The following is a 17,735-nucleotide window of genomic DNA, read 5'->3' on the forward strand; positions in this document are numbered from 1 at the left end:
TATTTCCAAATGATAAAATAAATACAAATCTTATATTATTAGTATGTACCTCACACTTCTGACAGGTAGAATCTATAGTTAACACTTGCACTAAAATACATAATAAAAAAAACATCATGCAATAAAATGACCAAAAAATGAATGAGAACATTTTATTTAAAATTGAACCCACCAAAAAACACTAATCCTACATGTGGTTGACCTTGAAAATAGCTGACTTCAGGCCGGCCTGAGAAAAGTGCCCAGTCTCCCGACTGGAAGTTCTTGTGGTGCACCAAAATACAAGTTCCTCCAGAGTTTCTGTACATTGCAGCTCAATAAATACCACTACATCAAAAAGCTGCATTTTGGCCTAAAAAGACAAAGTTATGTTTTGCTGGAAGGGGGATTTCAACTCAATTCTCTGTGAGCTCCATCCGCAAATATTGTGTCCCAGGGAGTGTGAAGGCTGCACAAAATCCCAGAAGGTTAGTAGTTGTATTTTTATTTTAAAAATGCCCCAAAATTACCATAAAAGAATGTTCTCATCACGCCACTCCTATTTTTCCCAATAAAATCCAAAATTAAGCATTGCCTGATAGCCAAGTTAATCTCGCTATGGTGGTCATCTCTGGCCACTGTGCATTATTTAAAGTCCATGTTCACAAGTTTTTGTGAGTGTAAAAAATAAATCCATTCAAATGAGTTATTTTCTGGGTTATTATTCTGGGCCTACTTGAATCACAATTTCAAAAGTAAACCAAAGGGAAGAGAAGAAAAAGCAACTTTACCAACTCAGGATTGTTTGTATGCGACAGATTCTTTAAAACCAAGATACATTTTATTTATTTTCTTAAAAAAACAAACATTACAAAAAAATCTTAATATAGAACTAATGCAGTGAACAAGAACCATGAACCACAAATTTGAAAAAAAAATTCAACTTCTAAGAAAACAAAAGTGGTGCCAGCCTTGTACAAATGATTTGATGGCCACAATGAGAATGCAGGGATTTTCGCATGGACAAGTATGGTTATGAATTAACCATAAAAATTAAAAAACAACATAAATAGAAGCGAAATGAGAAAAATTGGACCTTCTCTGAGGATGCATATAGTAACTTGAACATAAACACTAGCTGGCTGAGTGTGTAATAAATGTTTTATATATATTGGACACAGCAGTGATCACAGTGATAGAAGTACATTCAATCAAATGAATTTCCAAAATTGCAAAGCCTCATTTTTTTGGATTCACTAAATTTTCCAACAAAAAAAATAATAGTATTAATTAAGCAAAACATTTAGGACTTAATGCAGTAATCTGCAAATAACTTTACCCCTTTAATGACTTCTCAGTGTAAACTTGGTGTCTACTAGATACAAGGAAAAGAAAATTGTAATAACAAATATTTGTGTATGGTGGGAGGGTGGGGCATTTATTAGTACAAACAAATGTTGCCACAGGACGGATTTTGGAGGTGAACCAAAAAGAAAGATCCATAAGCTCATATTATAAGCATCATAGAGTGCCTTGCTAATCGAAGATGAAATCAAAGAGGACTAGGTCAAAGGAATGGCTGAAGCTGAGCGTGACATCAGATGATCATATGGGTGACTGGAATCCATGCTCATGGTCAGTGGCGAGAAAAGACAAGCACAACTAGTCCAAACCATGAAGCCAGGCCACCAAGAGGACAAAAAATGAAATATGGACAATTTGTGGCGTAAGATCTAGTCTTCTCCAAAAGGTGCTTCCTCTTCTGAGCCACCCTCTTCCTCTTCTTCATCCCCCTTTGTCACCTTGGGGGAAGGGGAGACATCTTTCTTTTCAGTCTCCCCATCTTCCTCCTCAAAAGGACTCTCGGGATCTTCATCTTCCTCTTCTTTGGGTGAACTTGTTTCCAGAGCCTTTGTGCTGGTGTGGCCCTTTCCCTTACCTTTTGGGCTGGGGTTTACTAGGAAAGGAAAAATGACAAATATAATTTCATGATTAAAAATAAATAAATAAAATCACATTATGGATTTGATCAAATTTTTTGTTATGATTGATTATTGCAGTGTTTCCCAACCACTATTGTACTGCAAGAGATTGTCTGTGTGCTGTGACAAATAACTTAAGTAATACATTGTAATATTAAGAGAGAAAAGTCGTAATATAACGAGAAGTCATACATTGTAATATTGCAAGAATAATTATATAGATTACAGGAGAAAAATCTATATTATGATATAAAAGTGAATGGATTTATACCTGTCAATGCACCTTTGCACCTACACAGCACTTTGACACTATCGCCATTCACCTACAGTTGTAATCAAAAGTTTACATACACTTAGAACATAATGTCATGGCTCTCTTGAGTTTCAAGTTATTTCTACAACTCAGATTTTTCTCTGAAATTGATTGGAACCGATACTTTTTTGTCACAAAAATCCTTCATGAAGGTTGGTTCTTTTATGACTTTATTAAGGGTTAATAGAAAAAGTGATCAAATTGGCTGGTTCAAAAATATACATACAGCAACACGAATTAGCAATTTAGTTGACTTAGAAAGTTGTGTCCGTGAAATGAGCTTCATAGCGTGGCTTATTAACTTCTTGTGAGTGATTATGAGTGACTACAGCTGGTGACATCTCTGAGGCCATTTAAACAGTGCTCATTGGAGGCAAACGCCCACAAATGATACAATGGGAAAGTCGAAGGAGCCCAGCATGAATCTGAAAAAGCGAATCCTTGACTTGAACAAGTCAGGAAAGTCCCATTTCAAAGCAGCTGCAGGTCCCAAGAGGAACACTGCAAACAATTGCTTGTGAGTATAAAGTGCAAGGCACTGTTTTGCCACTGCCACAACCAGGAAGAAAACGCAAGTTATCACCTGCTGCTGAGAGAAAATTAGTCAACCGAGAATCACCAAAAAGCAGATCTGGACAGAGTGGACAATCACAGGACTCTTTAGGGTGGGACAATGAGCAAGTGCATGGAGTTTAGTGGACATACATTGAAATAGTCTTTTTACTTCCCCACTTTTAACAAAAACAATGTTTAAATTGCCTCCTAAACCAATTGTCTAAAGGTTTCTCATATGAAGAATTGCGGCCAATAGATAATTTGGCCTTGGTGTAGGAGCTGGTCTCATAAAACAAAATAGTTTTGGCTACCACAAGAGTGCACTAAATTCAACGCAGACGAGTTGGGGGTGGAACACTTTCATCACAATCAGACGTTGCCGCCGGGATTTACCGTATTTTCACGACTATATGGCGCACAGCATTTAAACGCGCATCCTCAGTAACAAGTGCTATCTCTGCATTTGACACACCGCACTAATAAACGCAGCCAGATATGGCAAAACATACAGCAGCTTAAACACGTTTTTAAAAAGGCAACGGAAACAAAACTGAGTTCGGTTGTACTTTATTTAGCCATTTTATAATGTACTAATGTTTTTGGATCAATCATCATCCACTAATCCATCAAAGTCCTCCTTTTCTGTGTCCGAATTGAACAAATGTCCAAATAATTCATTGAATACGCCGGGTTCCCTCTCTTTGTTGTCAGTCACTCACATTGCCATCTGGCTCGACAGAAATTATGCCGGCTTTGGCAAAAGCTCGAACAACAGTGCAAGCAGACATGTTAGTCCAAGCGGCCACAATCCATTCGCAAATAGTGGCAGAAGTAGCCCAGCGCTGCCTGCCACCCTTCGTAAAGCTGTGTTCGCCACCTATCATCCATTGTTCCCATGCCGTTCGCAACTTTGCCTTGAACGCCCGGTTGATGGCGATGTCCAGCGGTTGGAGTTCTTTATCAAGCCTTCGGGAATGAGGCAAGCTCAGAGTTCATTTTCATGACTTGGTTTTTCACCGCTGCTGTGAAATGTGCAATGGGCACTCACAGAGTCGCAAATCAACTCAACTTCTTCTTGACTTGGCGAAGCTTGTTCTTCTGCTTCCTCCATTTGCTAACCATGGATTCGTTGATCTAAAATTCCCTCGCAGCTGATCTATTCCCATGTTCCCCCTGCATAAATGATGGCTCGGAGTTTGAACTGAGCTTCGTAAGCATGTCTATTTGTATTATTCATTTTTTGGGGGGCCTTAGAAACCAAACCAAAATTGTTTTGCAATAAACACATGCCAACACTATATACTGGTGCCAGATAGGGGCGTGCCTTTAGCGTATTCTTACACACCGAGTCCGCCTTCTCTATATAAGAAGCGTGTCGGCAAGAAGTGCTCAGTCAGGCTTTGGAGCATACACACAGTGCTCCGCATTATAAAGGGCCCTGTCTATTTTGGAGACAATTTAAGACTTTTTAGTGCGCCTTGTAGTCGTGAAAATACGGTATTAACAATTTAGTAAATTTGGCATGGTGCCAAACCACTTTGTGTGGAAATGGCAAAAAAAAAAAACACTCAATTTTCCAACTTAGAAGCTGGCCAACTTCCCGTTCGGTTTGGTATATGGGTGCCAGGGATTTTTTGTGCAGCTCGGGGGAAAGCATCGGCTCAACAACTTTCGTAGCTCCACCTTAAAAAGAGGGCATCAAATGGGGTATTGAAAATTTCAAGGTACCATTGTTGAGCCATTTTTTTCATGATGTGCAAAAGTTATTAATTTTGTTCTGCGCAAAAAAAAAAATACTGGGCGGGAAATATTAATTTTCATCCCAAAAAAGAAATAATGAGAAGATAAATAGATATGCACTAGTAAATTTACTAGCGTCACAAATTTCATTGAACAATCACAAAGCTTTCTGAAAATGAAAACCATCGAATTTAAGAGCGTGATTGTGCTTGACTAACATGGAGTGACAACATTGAGACTTAATCTTACCTGTAGCCTTTAACCGGGGTTTGGGAGATTTCTTCTCCTTTTCAATTCGACCTCGTCGAATAAGCTTCTTGTTTCTCTTTTTAGAGTGGCCATAGTCACTGTCATCATCATCTTCCACTATGAAATCTTCATCACTGCCAGATTCATCAGCTGTACAAAGCAATCAAGGGAAGCATAAAAGCCTAGGATTTGTAATTACATGTCACTTTCTAGTTATAAAAAAAGTATTATAAGGGTGATGTCATTTTCTACATCTATCACGCTGCTTTCAGACCCACTGTGCAATTGCACATTGAAGGGCAAGACCATGACCGTTCATTCATTCATTCATTTTCTGAACCGCCTGTCCTCACAAGGGTCGCAGGGCTTGCTGGAGTTATCCCGGCTGAATTGGTGCCCAGCCAATTGCAGGGCACAATGCGATGGAAAACCATTCAGGCTCACACGCCTACCAAGGGACAATTTTTAATGTTCTACCAGCCTACCATTGATGTTTTTTGGGATGCGGGAGGAAACCTGAGCATCCAGAAAACTTTGTTTGTTGGGATGGGTTCCAGGGCTCCAGCACCCCTGCGACACTTGTGAGGAAGCAGGTTGGCTAAGATCAGTCTGAACAGAAAACATCATTTGGGGAGAAGCATAGCGGGAGCGACGCACTGTCAGAAGTTACTCAGAAGCCGGTCACAAAGCAGCAAAATGTCTCCACGGCGTGGGACCTGTCGAAGACATCTTCTTGTTTGTTCCAATGTAATGCAGATGTGGTTTTTAGATAAGGTTTTGTAACTTGATTTTTTAGTTTTTCGCTGAAAGAAATAAGGTCAAATACTTTCCAATCAAACAGTTAACTAATTATACGTTTTTTTGTCAGCTGTTTTTTTTTCAAATATGAATTGATCATTTGGCAGTCCGCTGAGTGGTTAGGGCGTCGGTCTCACAGTTTTGGGTTTGATCCTAGGTTGGTCTGCCTGTGTGGAGTTTGCATGTTACCCCTGGCTAGGCTTGAGTGGATTTTCTCCAGGTACTTCAGTTTACCCCCTCAATCAAAAAAACAGGCATAGTAGAACGGTTGGACATTCAAAATTGCTCCTGGGTAGGAGTGTGAGCATGAATGGTTGTACATCTCCTCGTGGCCTACGATTGGCTGGCCACCATTTAAACGTTTCCTCGGGCTGGGATAGGTTCCAGCAACCCCAGTGACTCTTGAGGATAGGCGGTTCAGAAAATGAATGAATTGATCAGTTGATCAGATCTTAGCCAAGTGCAATGTTGAGATCAATTCATAATTTACTTTGAAAAACAGTTGCCCTATTGATAAAATGCCCATATTTGAAAGCTGCAGCGTATTTAATGGCTCTTTCTGAGCCACATCAACAAATGCAAAAAGCTATACATTATTGTTTTTGCACAATTATGTGGTATAAATAAACAGGGATGCAAATTCTGTTTGCAAAAATGACAAACTGAGTGATCCACCAACAAACTGTCTTAAAATGAAGACATTAATCTCATGATCAACAATTTAATAAAGCCAGTTAAAAATGCAAAATACATCATCTAAATTAGACATAGTGGTACCTCGAGATACGAGCTTAATGCGTTCCAGGACTGAGCTCATATGTTGATTTACTCGTAACTCAAAAAAACATTTCCCATAGAAGTGAGGTAAAAAGAAATTAATTTGTCCAACCCTCTGAACCCCCCTCCCCCACTAAAAACAGGATATTGGATTGGATTTTTTTTAAAATTGTTCTAATTCGCCATCTGTTAAAAAGTAAAAAATAACTATTGGTTTAAAAGTACTAAAATGTGTTTAATAGTACTAAAACACAGAGAGACTTTTTGCCTAATCTCAAAATAAATATTTGCTCAGAATATTACTTGTATCTCAAATTTCTCATATGTCAGGGCACTTGTATGTTGAGGTATTACTGTATCTGAGAAGACTTGAGAATGCACAAATTGAACCTTGAACATCATGACATATTCAGGTTATCCCCTTTATCATCAAACAACAACAGTACTTTCACGTGGAATTTTTTGGTGCCGAAAACCCGGGAATTCATTTCTGAATTTCTCGGACCGCGGTGGACTGCGGGAGAGAAGTGAGGATGAGCACGTCCGGGAGAAGATGGCCGACCAAAGTGGAGCCACAAAACAAAGAAGCGCGTAGCTCAAGTTGCCCATCCTCCACCAGTTCAAGCCACCAGTCCTTTATTAAACACTGAAATGTATATTAGGAAGGTTAATTTTTCCAAAATTTTAATTATGGTAATAGTGAGCCCAGAAAATGGCGCTTATTTTAAATATAACTGTCTTCTTGGAGCGGATAGGAATTCAATAGGATTTCCGTTAGCGCAATTTAGCTATGCTCATATAGCTATTTTAGCAATAGGAGAGTGATTTGTGATTTAGATTTAAGTATTAAGAATCATCCAAATCATTAAGGATATCAAACGAGAAGAAAACAATGCAGAAATGGCATTGATCCAAATTATTAGCTAAATTGTACCTGACAAGTTTAGCTAAAATAATTAATTTAGGATAAGCATGATTTCTATAGGATGGAATAAGAATGAATATGTTTAGTGCACAAAAGATTTCTTTTTCCATCACTAGATGAAATATGCTTTAGCGTGAGTCACATTAATGACCATTAAAATATCACGTATTGCATTAGCATCAAACAATTGATGTCAACCGAATGCCATTAACCTAGTTCTTTTGAGAATGATTAGTGCTAATAGGACAGCAAAAGGTGGTTAGCTGCCAAGAAGCCCCAGACTGGGGATGGCGTTCTCCAGTAGTGATAAAAAAAATTGCAGACCACTGATGTCTGATTATGAGTGTGAGCGTGAATGGTTGTTTGTCTTTTTGTGTTTTTTATTGGCTGGCCACCAAGATATAATCAATCCGTTCGATATCAAGGTGGAAAGGGATTTAGCGAATTGGAATTGATTTCTGATATTGCCAATAAGCCCTTTTCAGGGATGGCAGCGAAGGATTTGGAAATTTGAACTAGATTTCTGAAATCGCCAATAAGCTTTTTTCAGGGATGGCGACGACAATTTATGAAAAAAAAAATTGCCAAATGAAATTTGTTTTATGATAAAAGAAGCAGTACTCCAAATGTGAAACTTGGAAGTGGAGGAATAATTCTGCTATGCGAAATTTGGGAACACTGAGAAAAACAAAGACATTGAATGATATGAAATTCCAAAGCCTTTACAAGTGACCTTATTGTTTTCCATACCCCTTGATAAGTAAATGCTGATGATATTTGTATTCTAGAACCTGGATAGGAGGGATATAAATTGATGTATTTAATGAGCATTCTTTCAAAGTTACTATAGTGGGGAAATGTGGAGTATAAAATGTATTTTTTATACTATTACTTATATTTTCAGTGAAGTTACTAGGATAGAATTTTGTGGAACCTAGTAGAAATTTCTATCATGACACCTGAGTTAGGGGCGCGTCATATACGACACACCCATTTCTTTGTTCGCCTCTTCCCGTTTGTAACTAGGTCACATGACCTTTTGTTAATAAAACTAGCTTTACTGGTGGGGGTAGCTAGCGATTTGAACTGGTCAGGCTGGGGGATGAACACATCTTCCAGCGCTGGCTACTCTGACCCCCTCCTTTCAGCTGAAGTCTGGTAAATTCTCATCACGACCGACTCTGTGTGCTTCCTCTGATCCGAAATTATTGAATGTATATGGATATAGATCCGACACACACCCTTTTATGTTCCCCAAAAGAAAAACAACCACCAATTTTAAAAAAGAAAGGGGGTGGGGGCATTTAAAATGTTTAGCTAATACTAATTTTACTGTTTCGAGATGTTTCTGCACTGCAACACAAGGTACATACGGTCAAGGTAGGTTTCCCCTTGGTTTTCCGGCTCCTCATCTTCACTGCCAGCATCACCCAGAAGGATCTCCCTTTGTTTTGACACTGCCTTGGAAGCTGCCTGACGTATTGTTCGTTTTCGACTAACATCCTTATCATCATCACTGCAATCTGTAAAATAACATAAAAAACAACAATAGAAATGCCAGTCATTTACCAAAAGAATAAGATTGAAATAGCAAAGTTCCATCAATTTTTCTTCCAGTTAATCGGTCAGTTTGAAGGTAGTGGTGTGACAACATAGAGAAATGATGTATTAAAAAACTGAAAAAAGGGAAAGGGGAAAAAAACAGGTCCTTAGCAAAACCTTCAGGTAAAATCTATTGGCGGATTGGCTGTTATGCTGGCGCTAGGTGTCCAACAAAGATGACTGGGATGGAGGCAATTGAATGTTCATAAAATTATTTATTAATGTCACAAAATGAATAACAATTATATATACAAATCTGTGTTAAAACGCATGGGAACAAGCGAAAGTTACTGGGATGCAACATATAGATAGCATACAAAGATGACCACATTTAATAAACACTGCATTGAGAATTCAAACAACATTAATCAACAACAAGCATTAACGTTTTATGATTTCTTTGAAATGTAATTCCACACCCATTTTATAAGTCACTACTGGTTCTTAACTGCTTCTGCAGTGCTGGATGGAACATTTTGAAAAAAAAATACTGAGACTATTGCCTTTGAGGACTTCTAAATGCTTCTAAAATGCATAAGACAAACGTTGTCAAAGTGGGCACGACTCGTGAACACCTTTTCAGGTTGTTTTTCCATGAAGTAGTAAAAGTTTGTTTCTCCTCCGTTTTTTTCTTGTTGTGTGATAGGGCAGTCTCATTTTCGGGTATATTTTCTCTTTTTTGTCAAGGCTAGCGTATGCTATGCTATCCCCTAGCGTACCTATGTAATGTTATCTGATAGTGTATGCTATGCTAGCTGATAGCTTATGTTAGGCTTGGCACTAGCATGTTTTTAAAAGACAGCACGAGCAAAACTAAGTTTGATAATGCTTTATAAAGGTCACAGGTACACTGATATAAAGAGTTCGGCGTGATAGGCTCCACTGTCAACTTGGCAATTTGATTCCAGCTTTGGAAAACCTTGAACAGTGCTGGCCGACACTTGAGCCCAGTCATTCACAATCCATTGTAACTCATGACATGAATCACTCCCAAGCCTTTGATTCTCCTCACTGTTATATCGGCATACACAATTCATTCCAACTCGTCACGTAACTCGTGCGACGCTGCCTTCCCGAACTACAATGTTGGCCATCCGTTAGCAAAGCTGTTAAATTGGGTTCGATCCATGGCTTCAGTCCTTTTTCCAAGCGTTCACACCCGCATTGTGTCGTCATTCACGCCAGGTATTTCCCCTGTATTGTCTGATATGCAGTTTCTTTAAGTATTTAGACTGTTATTGAGGGATGTTTTGAATGGATTTACCGTAATGCTTGTAATGAGCGGGGATGCTATTTTTAGGGTGAACGTTCGCTGGGTTGATCGCAATAAATAGCATGCCGGAGAAAAATAAAACTACTCACTCAAGCAGTCAGGGCCATACAAAAATTTAGTTTAGTGCACAGACAAAACGCACCGACCGAATGGGCGCATTGACCATCTTTGAGCAAATTTCAGGGATTGTGTGCGCCAAAAGACTGAAAAAAAGAGACAAAGAATTGTAAATTTAAAGTGGTTTAAAAAGTCATAGGAAAACCATAAAACGAAAACATGGGCAGCTTAATGACCAGTAGTTAGCTGTGGTGCCATGACGTCTAAATCCTTTCATCACTTGTAGTGTAAAAATTGCAGTGGGTGTGGTCCTAGGTGAGGGAAGTCTTTCTCCTTTGCCATGGGCGGAAAGGATGCCAAGTCTGCCGCATTACTCCAGCACGGAGAGAAGAGCCCCAAACCCAAAAACGTCTAATGTACTACATTGTCATGCTGAAAGAGATCAAACCACCTGGGGGAAATGACAAAACAAGGAAGTTCTTAATGGGTCAATCTAGAACAGTGATTTTCAACCACTGTGCCGCGGCACACTAGTGTGCCGTGAGAGATCCTCAGGTGTGCCGTGAGAAATTATCCAATATCCTTTTTTTTAAATTAACATTTATTAATAGATTTCTGCAAATATGATGTCATTGCCCAATGTCCGTGCTGCAAAGGCTGGCAGCGTAATGTAATATTTGTCCGTGTGGCAACACGTAGTTGATTGACACGTTCCGCCAAGAAAATTAGTGATGCACCGTGGTGACAGTCATGGAGAAGTTTTTAAAAAGGACAACTGCAAACTCCGAACTGCGCCCTGGACAAGATTCTGACCCGGATAAAGGCCCTAGTATGAGTGGTGGAGAAAACAAAGCAAAGACGGTGAGCTCAAGGCAATATAGTAAAAGCTATCTTTCGTTTGGATTTACTTTCACCGGGGATGAGACGACACCTATTCCGTTATGCCTGGTGTGTGGCGAGAAGCTATCCAACAGCGCCATCGTGCCAAGCAAGCTTAAACGCCATCTCCAAACGAAACACCCGTCGCTTCAAAACAAGCCGATAGACTATTTTGTTCGCCTGCATGTAAACACAGAGAAACAGGCAACGTTTATGAGAAAAACCACAAAGGTAAATGAGAAAGCGCTCAAAGCTAGTTACCTAGTCGCCGAACTTGTTGCTAAATCAAAAAAGCCGCACACTGTGGCAGAGACATTAATACTACCTGCCTGTAAAGCCATTGTCAACGAGATGCTCGGCCCTGGTGCGGCTAAAGACATAGATAAAGTCCCGCTCTCTGATAACACAATTGCCAGGCGTATTGATGACATGTCTACAGACATCGAAAGCCATGTTTTGGAAAAGATACGCATCAGTAGGAAATTTGCGTTGCAAGTTGACGAGTCTACGGATATTAGTGGACATTCTCAGCTCTTGGCCAATGTGCGTTTTGTGGATGGTGATGCCATTAGAGAAAACTTCCTATTTTGCAAGACACTGCCAGAAAAAACAACTGGAGAGGAAATTTTTCGGGTCACATCGGAATATCTTGACCAGGGAGGACTTACGTGGGAAAACTGCACAAGTGTGTGCACTGATGGAGCTGCAGCCATGGTCGGGCGCACCAAAGGCTTCGTGAGTAGAGTGAAGGAAAGAAACCCAGATCTGATTATTACGCACTGTTTTTTGCACCGTGAGGCCCTCGTTGCGAAGACTTTACCAGTAGAACTGGTTCCTGTGTTGGACGATGTGGTGCGCATGGTGAACTTTGTGAAGACACGACCTCTGAAAAGCCGTATATTCGCATCTCTGTGTGAGGAAATGGGAGCGGAGCATAAAGCCTTATTGCTCCATACGGAGGTCCGATGGTTGTCGCGCGGTAAGGTGCTGACCCGTGTGTATGAGCTGCGAGAGGAACTTAAAATGTTTCTGACAAATGAGAGGTCTGATTACTCAAATCAGTTTGCAAGTGATGAGTGGTGCGCAAAGTTGGCATACCTGGCTGATATATTTCATCATCTTAATGAACTGAACACAAGGATGCAGGGCCGAAATGAAAACCTGCTTACAAGCACAGATAAAATAAATGGATTCCGTTTAAAGGTGCACCTCTGGCAACAACATGTGCAACGTGCCAACCTGGAGATGTTCCCACTCACAGACAAACAGCAAAGCAACACTGCTGCACTGTCTGAGGTAATAGGTAAACATTTGAAAAGTCTTGAGGAGAAGTTGTCATTTTATTTCTCTTCAGCCTCCACTGAATGCTTTGACTGGGTTAGGGACCCATACAGCTCGGCATCAGTTGTTCGAAAGGACATGACTTTACAAGAGCAGGAGGAACTAACTGAACTGAGACAGGATCGTGGTTTAAAACTAAGATTTGCTGATCTTCCTTTGGACAGTTTTTGGTTGACTGCTGCCAAGGAGTTCCCCATTCTGGCCAACAAAGCTGTTCTGACATTGCTCCCATTTTCCACAACATATCTGTGTGAGCTGAGCTTTTCAAGCCTAACTGCTATAAAAACTAAAAACAGAGAGAGACTGAGAGCTGTTGAAGAAGAGCTTCGTGTGTGTCTTTCTACTATTCCTGCCAGGATATCGGCTTTGTGTTCATCTAAACAGGCCCAGGTTTCACACTGACTGAGTATAAATAAATTGAGAAATTATATTGTAATTAAATATACTATACAGAGTGTCATTTTGTAAAATCTTTGGTTAGTGGTGTGCCACAAATTTTTCCAATGTAAAAAAATGTGCCGTGGCTCAAAAAAGGTTGAAAAACACTGATCTAGAAAACCTCGATGGGAGCAAAGACACTATTGAGAGTGAAATAGATAATGCAACTCAGAAATATCTGCTGGACTAAGTGAGAGAAGGGACAGACAGGCTAAATAAGGTAGCGGTATATACATATATATACATATATATACATATATACATATACACACACACATACATACATACATACGTACGTACGTACGTACGTACGTACGTACGTACGTACGTACGTACGTACGTACGTACGTACATACATACATACATACATACATACATACATACATACATACATACATACATACATACATACATACATACATACATACATACATACATACATACATACATACATACATACATACATACATACATACATACATACATACATACATACATACATACATACATACATACATACATACATACATACATACATACATACATACATACACACATACACACACACATATATATAAAGCTAAAATAAACACTTTTACATCTATAAAAAACTGAATATTCAGGGCTTTTAATCCAGTTCAGTTAATCCCTTTATAAAAAAAATAATCCAAATATTATATCTAAAATGGTCCGGCCCACATAAAATTGAGTTGACGTTAAAGCAGCCCGCGAACCAACCCAAGTCTGACACCCTCGCTTTAAGTGATTAGAGCAGACATGGGCAAACTACGGCCCGCGGGCCGTATACGGCCCGTTAGACAATTTAATCCGGCCCGCCGAGCTTGTCCAATAAATAAAATAATAATGCTTCATAAATCATTCATTACATCTTGTCCATGCAATACCGTGTTTCACCAATAAATGGCGCGCTGACATTTAGGCTTTTGTTGAGTCGCGCCTTTCTCTTTATTTATCCCTCTTTAATTTTCTCATTGTCATTTGAGCCCTTCTGTAAAAATGAGCGGACCAAAGAAAAGGAAAGTGGACAGTGAGTGTCGTGTATTTAATAAAGAGTGGACAACTAAATATTTCTTCACTGAAGTCCGATCAACAGCTGTATGTCTGATATGCCAAGAATCTATTGCTGTTTTCAAAGAGTACAATATCAGCCGTCACTTTGCCACGAAGCATGCAAACTACGCTTGCAAGCAGTCAGCACAACAACGAGCGGCTACTGCTCAGAGATTGGTGGCTAATTTGCAGAGTCAGCAGAATTTTTTTCACCGCCAAACTGCAATTCAAGAGGCAAGCACAAAGACAAGCTTTTTGCTGGCCTTCAAACTGGCAAAGGCTAGCAAGCCTTTCTCCGAAGGCGAGTTTTTGAAAGAATGCATGATAGAGACAGCAGGTGTTTTGTGTCCGGAGAGCAAAGGCAAGTTCGAAAAAATCAGCTTATCACGCAGGACAATAACTCGCCGTGTGGAACTCATTGATGAAGATATAGTGAGCGAGTTAAACAAAAAAGCGGCAACCTTTGAGTTATTTTCATTAGCGCTTGATGAAAGTACGGACATTAAAGACACTGCTCAGCAGCTCATTTTTATCCGCGGGATAAACAAAAGTTTTGAGATAACTGAGGAACTTTTGAGCATGGAGCCGCTGAAGGGGAAAACGCGAGGCGAGGACTTATATGAACATTTGTCTGCTGTCGTTGAGAGAATGAAACTACCATGGAATAAACTTGCCAATGTCACCACAGATGGATCGCCAAATTTAACTGGAAAAAACGTCAGACTGCTGAAAAGAATCCAGGATAAGGTGAAAGAACAAAACCCTGGGCAGGATCTTATCTTCCTTCATTGCATAATTCATCAGGAGTCTCTGTGTAAGTCTGTATTGCAGCTTAATCATGTCGTGGATCCAGTTGTAAAACTTGTTAATTTCATACGCGCACGAGGACTTAATCACCGTCAGTTCATTACGTTCTTGGAGGAAAATGATGCGGATCACCAGGACTTACTCTACCATTCCCGTGTCCGCTGGTTAAGTTTGGGCAAAGTGCTACAACGAGTATGGGAGCTCAAAGAGGAGATCATCTCCTTTTTGGAGTTAATTGGGAAATCCGAAGAGTTTCCCGAGCTGAGAGACGTGAACTGGTTGTGTGACTTTGCTTTTTCTGTTGACATTTTTTTCGCACATGAATGAGCTGAACGTGAAACTACAGGGGAAAGATCAATTTGTACACAACATGTACACAAATGTGCGAGCCTTCAAATCGAAGCTGATTTTATTCTCCATACAAATGTCAAACAAATCGTTCTCTCATTTTCCCACTCTAGCCACGCTAAAAGAGGCCACCCGAAACATAAAGAAATACTGCAAAACACTGGACGACCTGCACAGAGAATTCTGCCGTCGGTTCTCAGATTTTGAAAAAATTGAGAAGTCACTTCTGTTGGTCTCCTGTCCATTATCACAAGACCCTGAAACAGCGCCACTGGAGCTGCAATTGGAACTGATCGATCTTCAGTCCGATTCCACTTCAAAGGAGAAGTTTAACTCTTCTAAACTGGATGACTTTTACGCTTCACTTAATGAAGCCATGTTTCCAAACCTGCGGAGGATGGCACAGAAGATGCTGGTGTTGTTTGGCTCGACCTACGTTTGTGAGCAGACGTTCAGCATCATGAACATCAACAAAGCCCGTCACAGATCCAAGTTAACTGACCAACACCTCCGATCTATCCTGAGACTTTCCACAACAAAACTAACACCAAACTTTGATGCACTGGCAAAAAAGGGAGACCAACAACACTGTTCCCACTGAAAGTTCGAGTTTTTCTACTATGATAAAAAAATTGAAAGTTTGAAAGGGCGCATCTTTTAATTACGCACTGCAGCGGGACAGAAAGGATTGAGGTTAGTCGCCTATGTTGTTGGGTAGTAATGTTTTGAATGTTGAAAGTTATATTCATCAAGATTTCAATACATTTTGATATTTGTTTTACTTGGTGCCTTCAATTGAATTGTATTAAAAACAGATGCAATCTCCAGGGTTGATAGACCACAGTTTTCTATTCCAATCTATTTGGCCTACTATTTCTCTTGTACATTTGGAAAATGCAGTCCTCAATGTTAGTGAAACTCGTTGAACATTTATTTGCATGTGCTTGCTGTACTATGAGGTTTGGATACTACAAGCAACGCTTTATTATATTTGGCCCAGCAGTCAATGTACTGCTGTGGCCCCTTGTTCAAATTTTATAACCCATAGTGGCCCGCAAGTCAAAAAGTTTGCCCATCCCTGGATTAGAGAGTTAGTTCAGCCTATAAAAATGGAAGGTACAATTTTGGTCAGAATAATCCTTTAATTCGGTAAGGTCAAGTCTGTCATGTAAAACATCTTTGAAGCATGTGAATAGCAATAATAAGGAAGCATAAAAAAAGAGCACGGAAGGTTTGGGTTAGGGAGAAATGCTTTACAGCAGATTGAGCTACAAAAAAAAATAAAAAATACAAAAAGAAACACACCAAACAATGCTTCAAACAATTTCATTCTATTTTGACACATAAAAAAACATTACCTGTGGTCCGCTTTCTTTTGGGTGTCCGTCTGCCAGACTTCTCAATCTTGGGTTTCTTTCCTTTTTTAACCTTTGTTTCTTCGTAGTCACTTCCTCCATCTTCATCTTCCTCCCCAAAGTCGTTGTCATGGTCATCGCTACCAAAGTCATCTAGAAAACATTTTAACTAATGTACTGTAGTGTACTCCTGTTGATAATGATTTGCAAATATCCAAGCAAAGCTTTGATAAGCTTACCTGCTGAATCATTTTTGGTTTTCGGCAGTTTTTCCTCGGAGTCCTCACTGAAACAAAGAATGGGGTAATGTCAATTAAATTACTGATCAATAACTTTGCAATTGGTAAATTCCCTTAAAGCCCATGTATCCCGTTTGGGGCGTACTTCACTGATATCAATGGATTGGACTATGCAATCACAACCCTCTTTTCTTTTGCAACCATTTCTTCCTCATCGATGTCACTGACATACAGCTTCCTGTTCCATTTCAAGATGGCGGCACCTGTACAAGCAGCGATCAGAGGCTCTCTCTACTGGTGCATGCTTTACATGTTTTGTGTGTCTTGTTGCAAGTATGTTTGTCAAAATTGGACTTTAAATTCAGCTATAACCATTTAGACATATTAAACATCGATTACAGGGACCTAATTAATTATTTTAGCAACTTTCACCGAGGACATACCATACCTAAAGGGATCGCAACACTCGAGGTGGCCCCATGGTTTGTTATTGGGTCTGGTCGATGAAATAGAAGGCGTTGTCGTCGCCGGGGTAATCCAGGAACTTGATGCCAGCTTTGCCGAAAGCTCGAACAACACTTGAGCCCAGTCATCCACAATCCAATGACATAGTCGCGTAACTCGTGACATGCATTACTCCAAAGCCTTTCGCCGCGGTGATTCCCGACCCTATTTTATGGTGTTTGATGGCTCCAGTCCAAATTCCAAGCGTTCACACCCGCATTCTGTTGGCATTTCACGTCAAGGATGTCCTCCGTATAGCTCTAATGTGTTGTTTCTCTGAGTAGAGAGGGTTTTGGGAGGTTAAAAGCGTACGAGCACGTGTAAGTCAACTGCTTCGCCACTCATCTGGGATGTTTTGAATGGATTTACCGTAATGCTTGGGATGGGCAAGGCTGCTAATTTTAGGGTATTAACCCTAAATCTAGCAGCCCTGCCCATCCCAAGCATTACAGTAAATCCATTATCCACTGGGTTAATCGCAAGAAGTAGCGTGTCGGCAAGAA

The 17,735-nt window shown here is 40.0% G+C and overlaps 1 protein-coding gene and 1 pseudogene across 1 annotated transcript in view; one reads left to right on the top strand and one right to left on the bottom strand.

Moving 5' to 3' along the window:
* Nucleotides 1-798: 798 nt before the first annotated feature.
* Nucleotides 799-17,735, bottom strand: part of nucks1a (nuclear casein kinase and cyclin-dependent kinase substrate 1a) — a 36,042-nt gene continuing 19,105 nt past the window's right edge. Inside the window, exons 2-6 of the mRNA XM_077711732.1 lie at nt 16,729-16,775; nt 16,493-16,642; nt 8,692-8,841; nt 4,819-4,968; nt 799-1,936 (exon numbers count right to left, since the gene is read on the bottom strand). Coding sequence (XP_077567858.1) covers nt 1,713-1,936; nt 4,819-4,968; nt 8,692-8,841; nt 16,493-16,642; nt 16,729-16,775 — 721 coding nt within the window. The 3' untranslated portion in view covers nt 799-1,712. The remainder of the gene's footprint in view (nt 1,937-4,818; nt 4,969-8,691; nt 8,842-16,492; nt 16,643-16,728; nt 16,776-17,735) is intronic.
* LOC144192917 (general transcription factor II-I repeat domain-containing protein 2A pseudogene) lies at nt 14,525-15,631 on the top strand (annotated as a pseudogene).

This window comes from Stigmatopora nigra, unplaced genomic scaffold (assembly GCF_051989575.1).
Source record: "Stigmatopora nigra isolate UIUO_SnigA unplaced genomic scaffold, RoL_Snig_1.1 HiC_scaffold_29, whole genome shotgun sequence".
In the NCBI taxonomy this organism is placed as follows: domain Eukaryota; kingdom Metazoa; phylum Chordata; class Actinopteri; order Syngnathiformes; family Syngnathidae; genus Stigmatopora; species Stigmatopora nigra.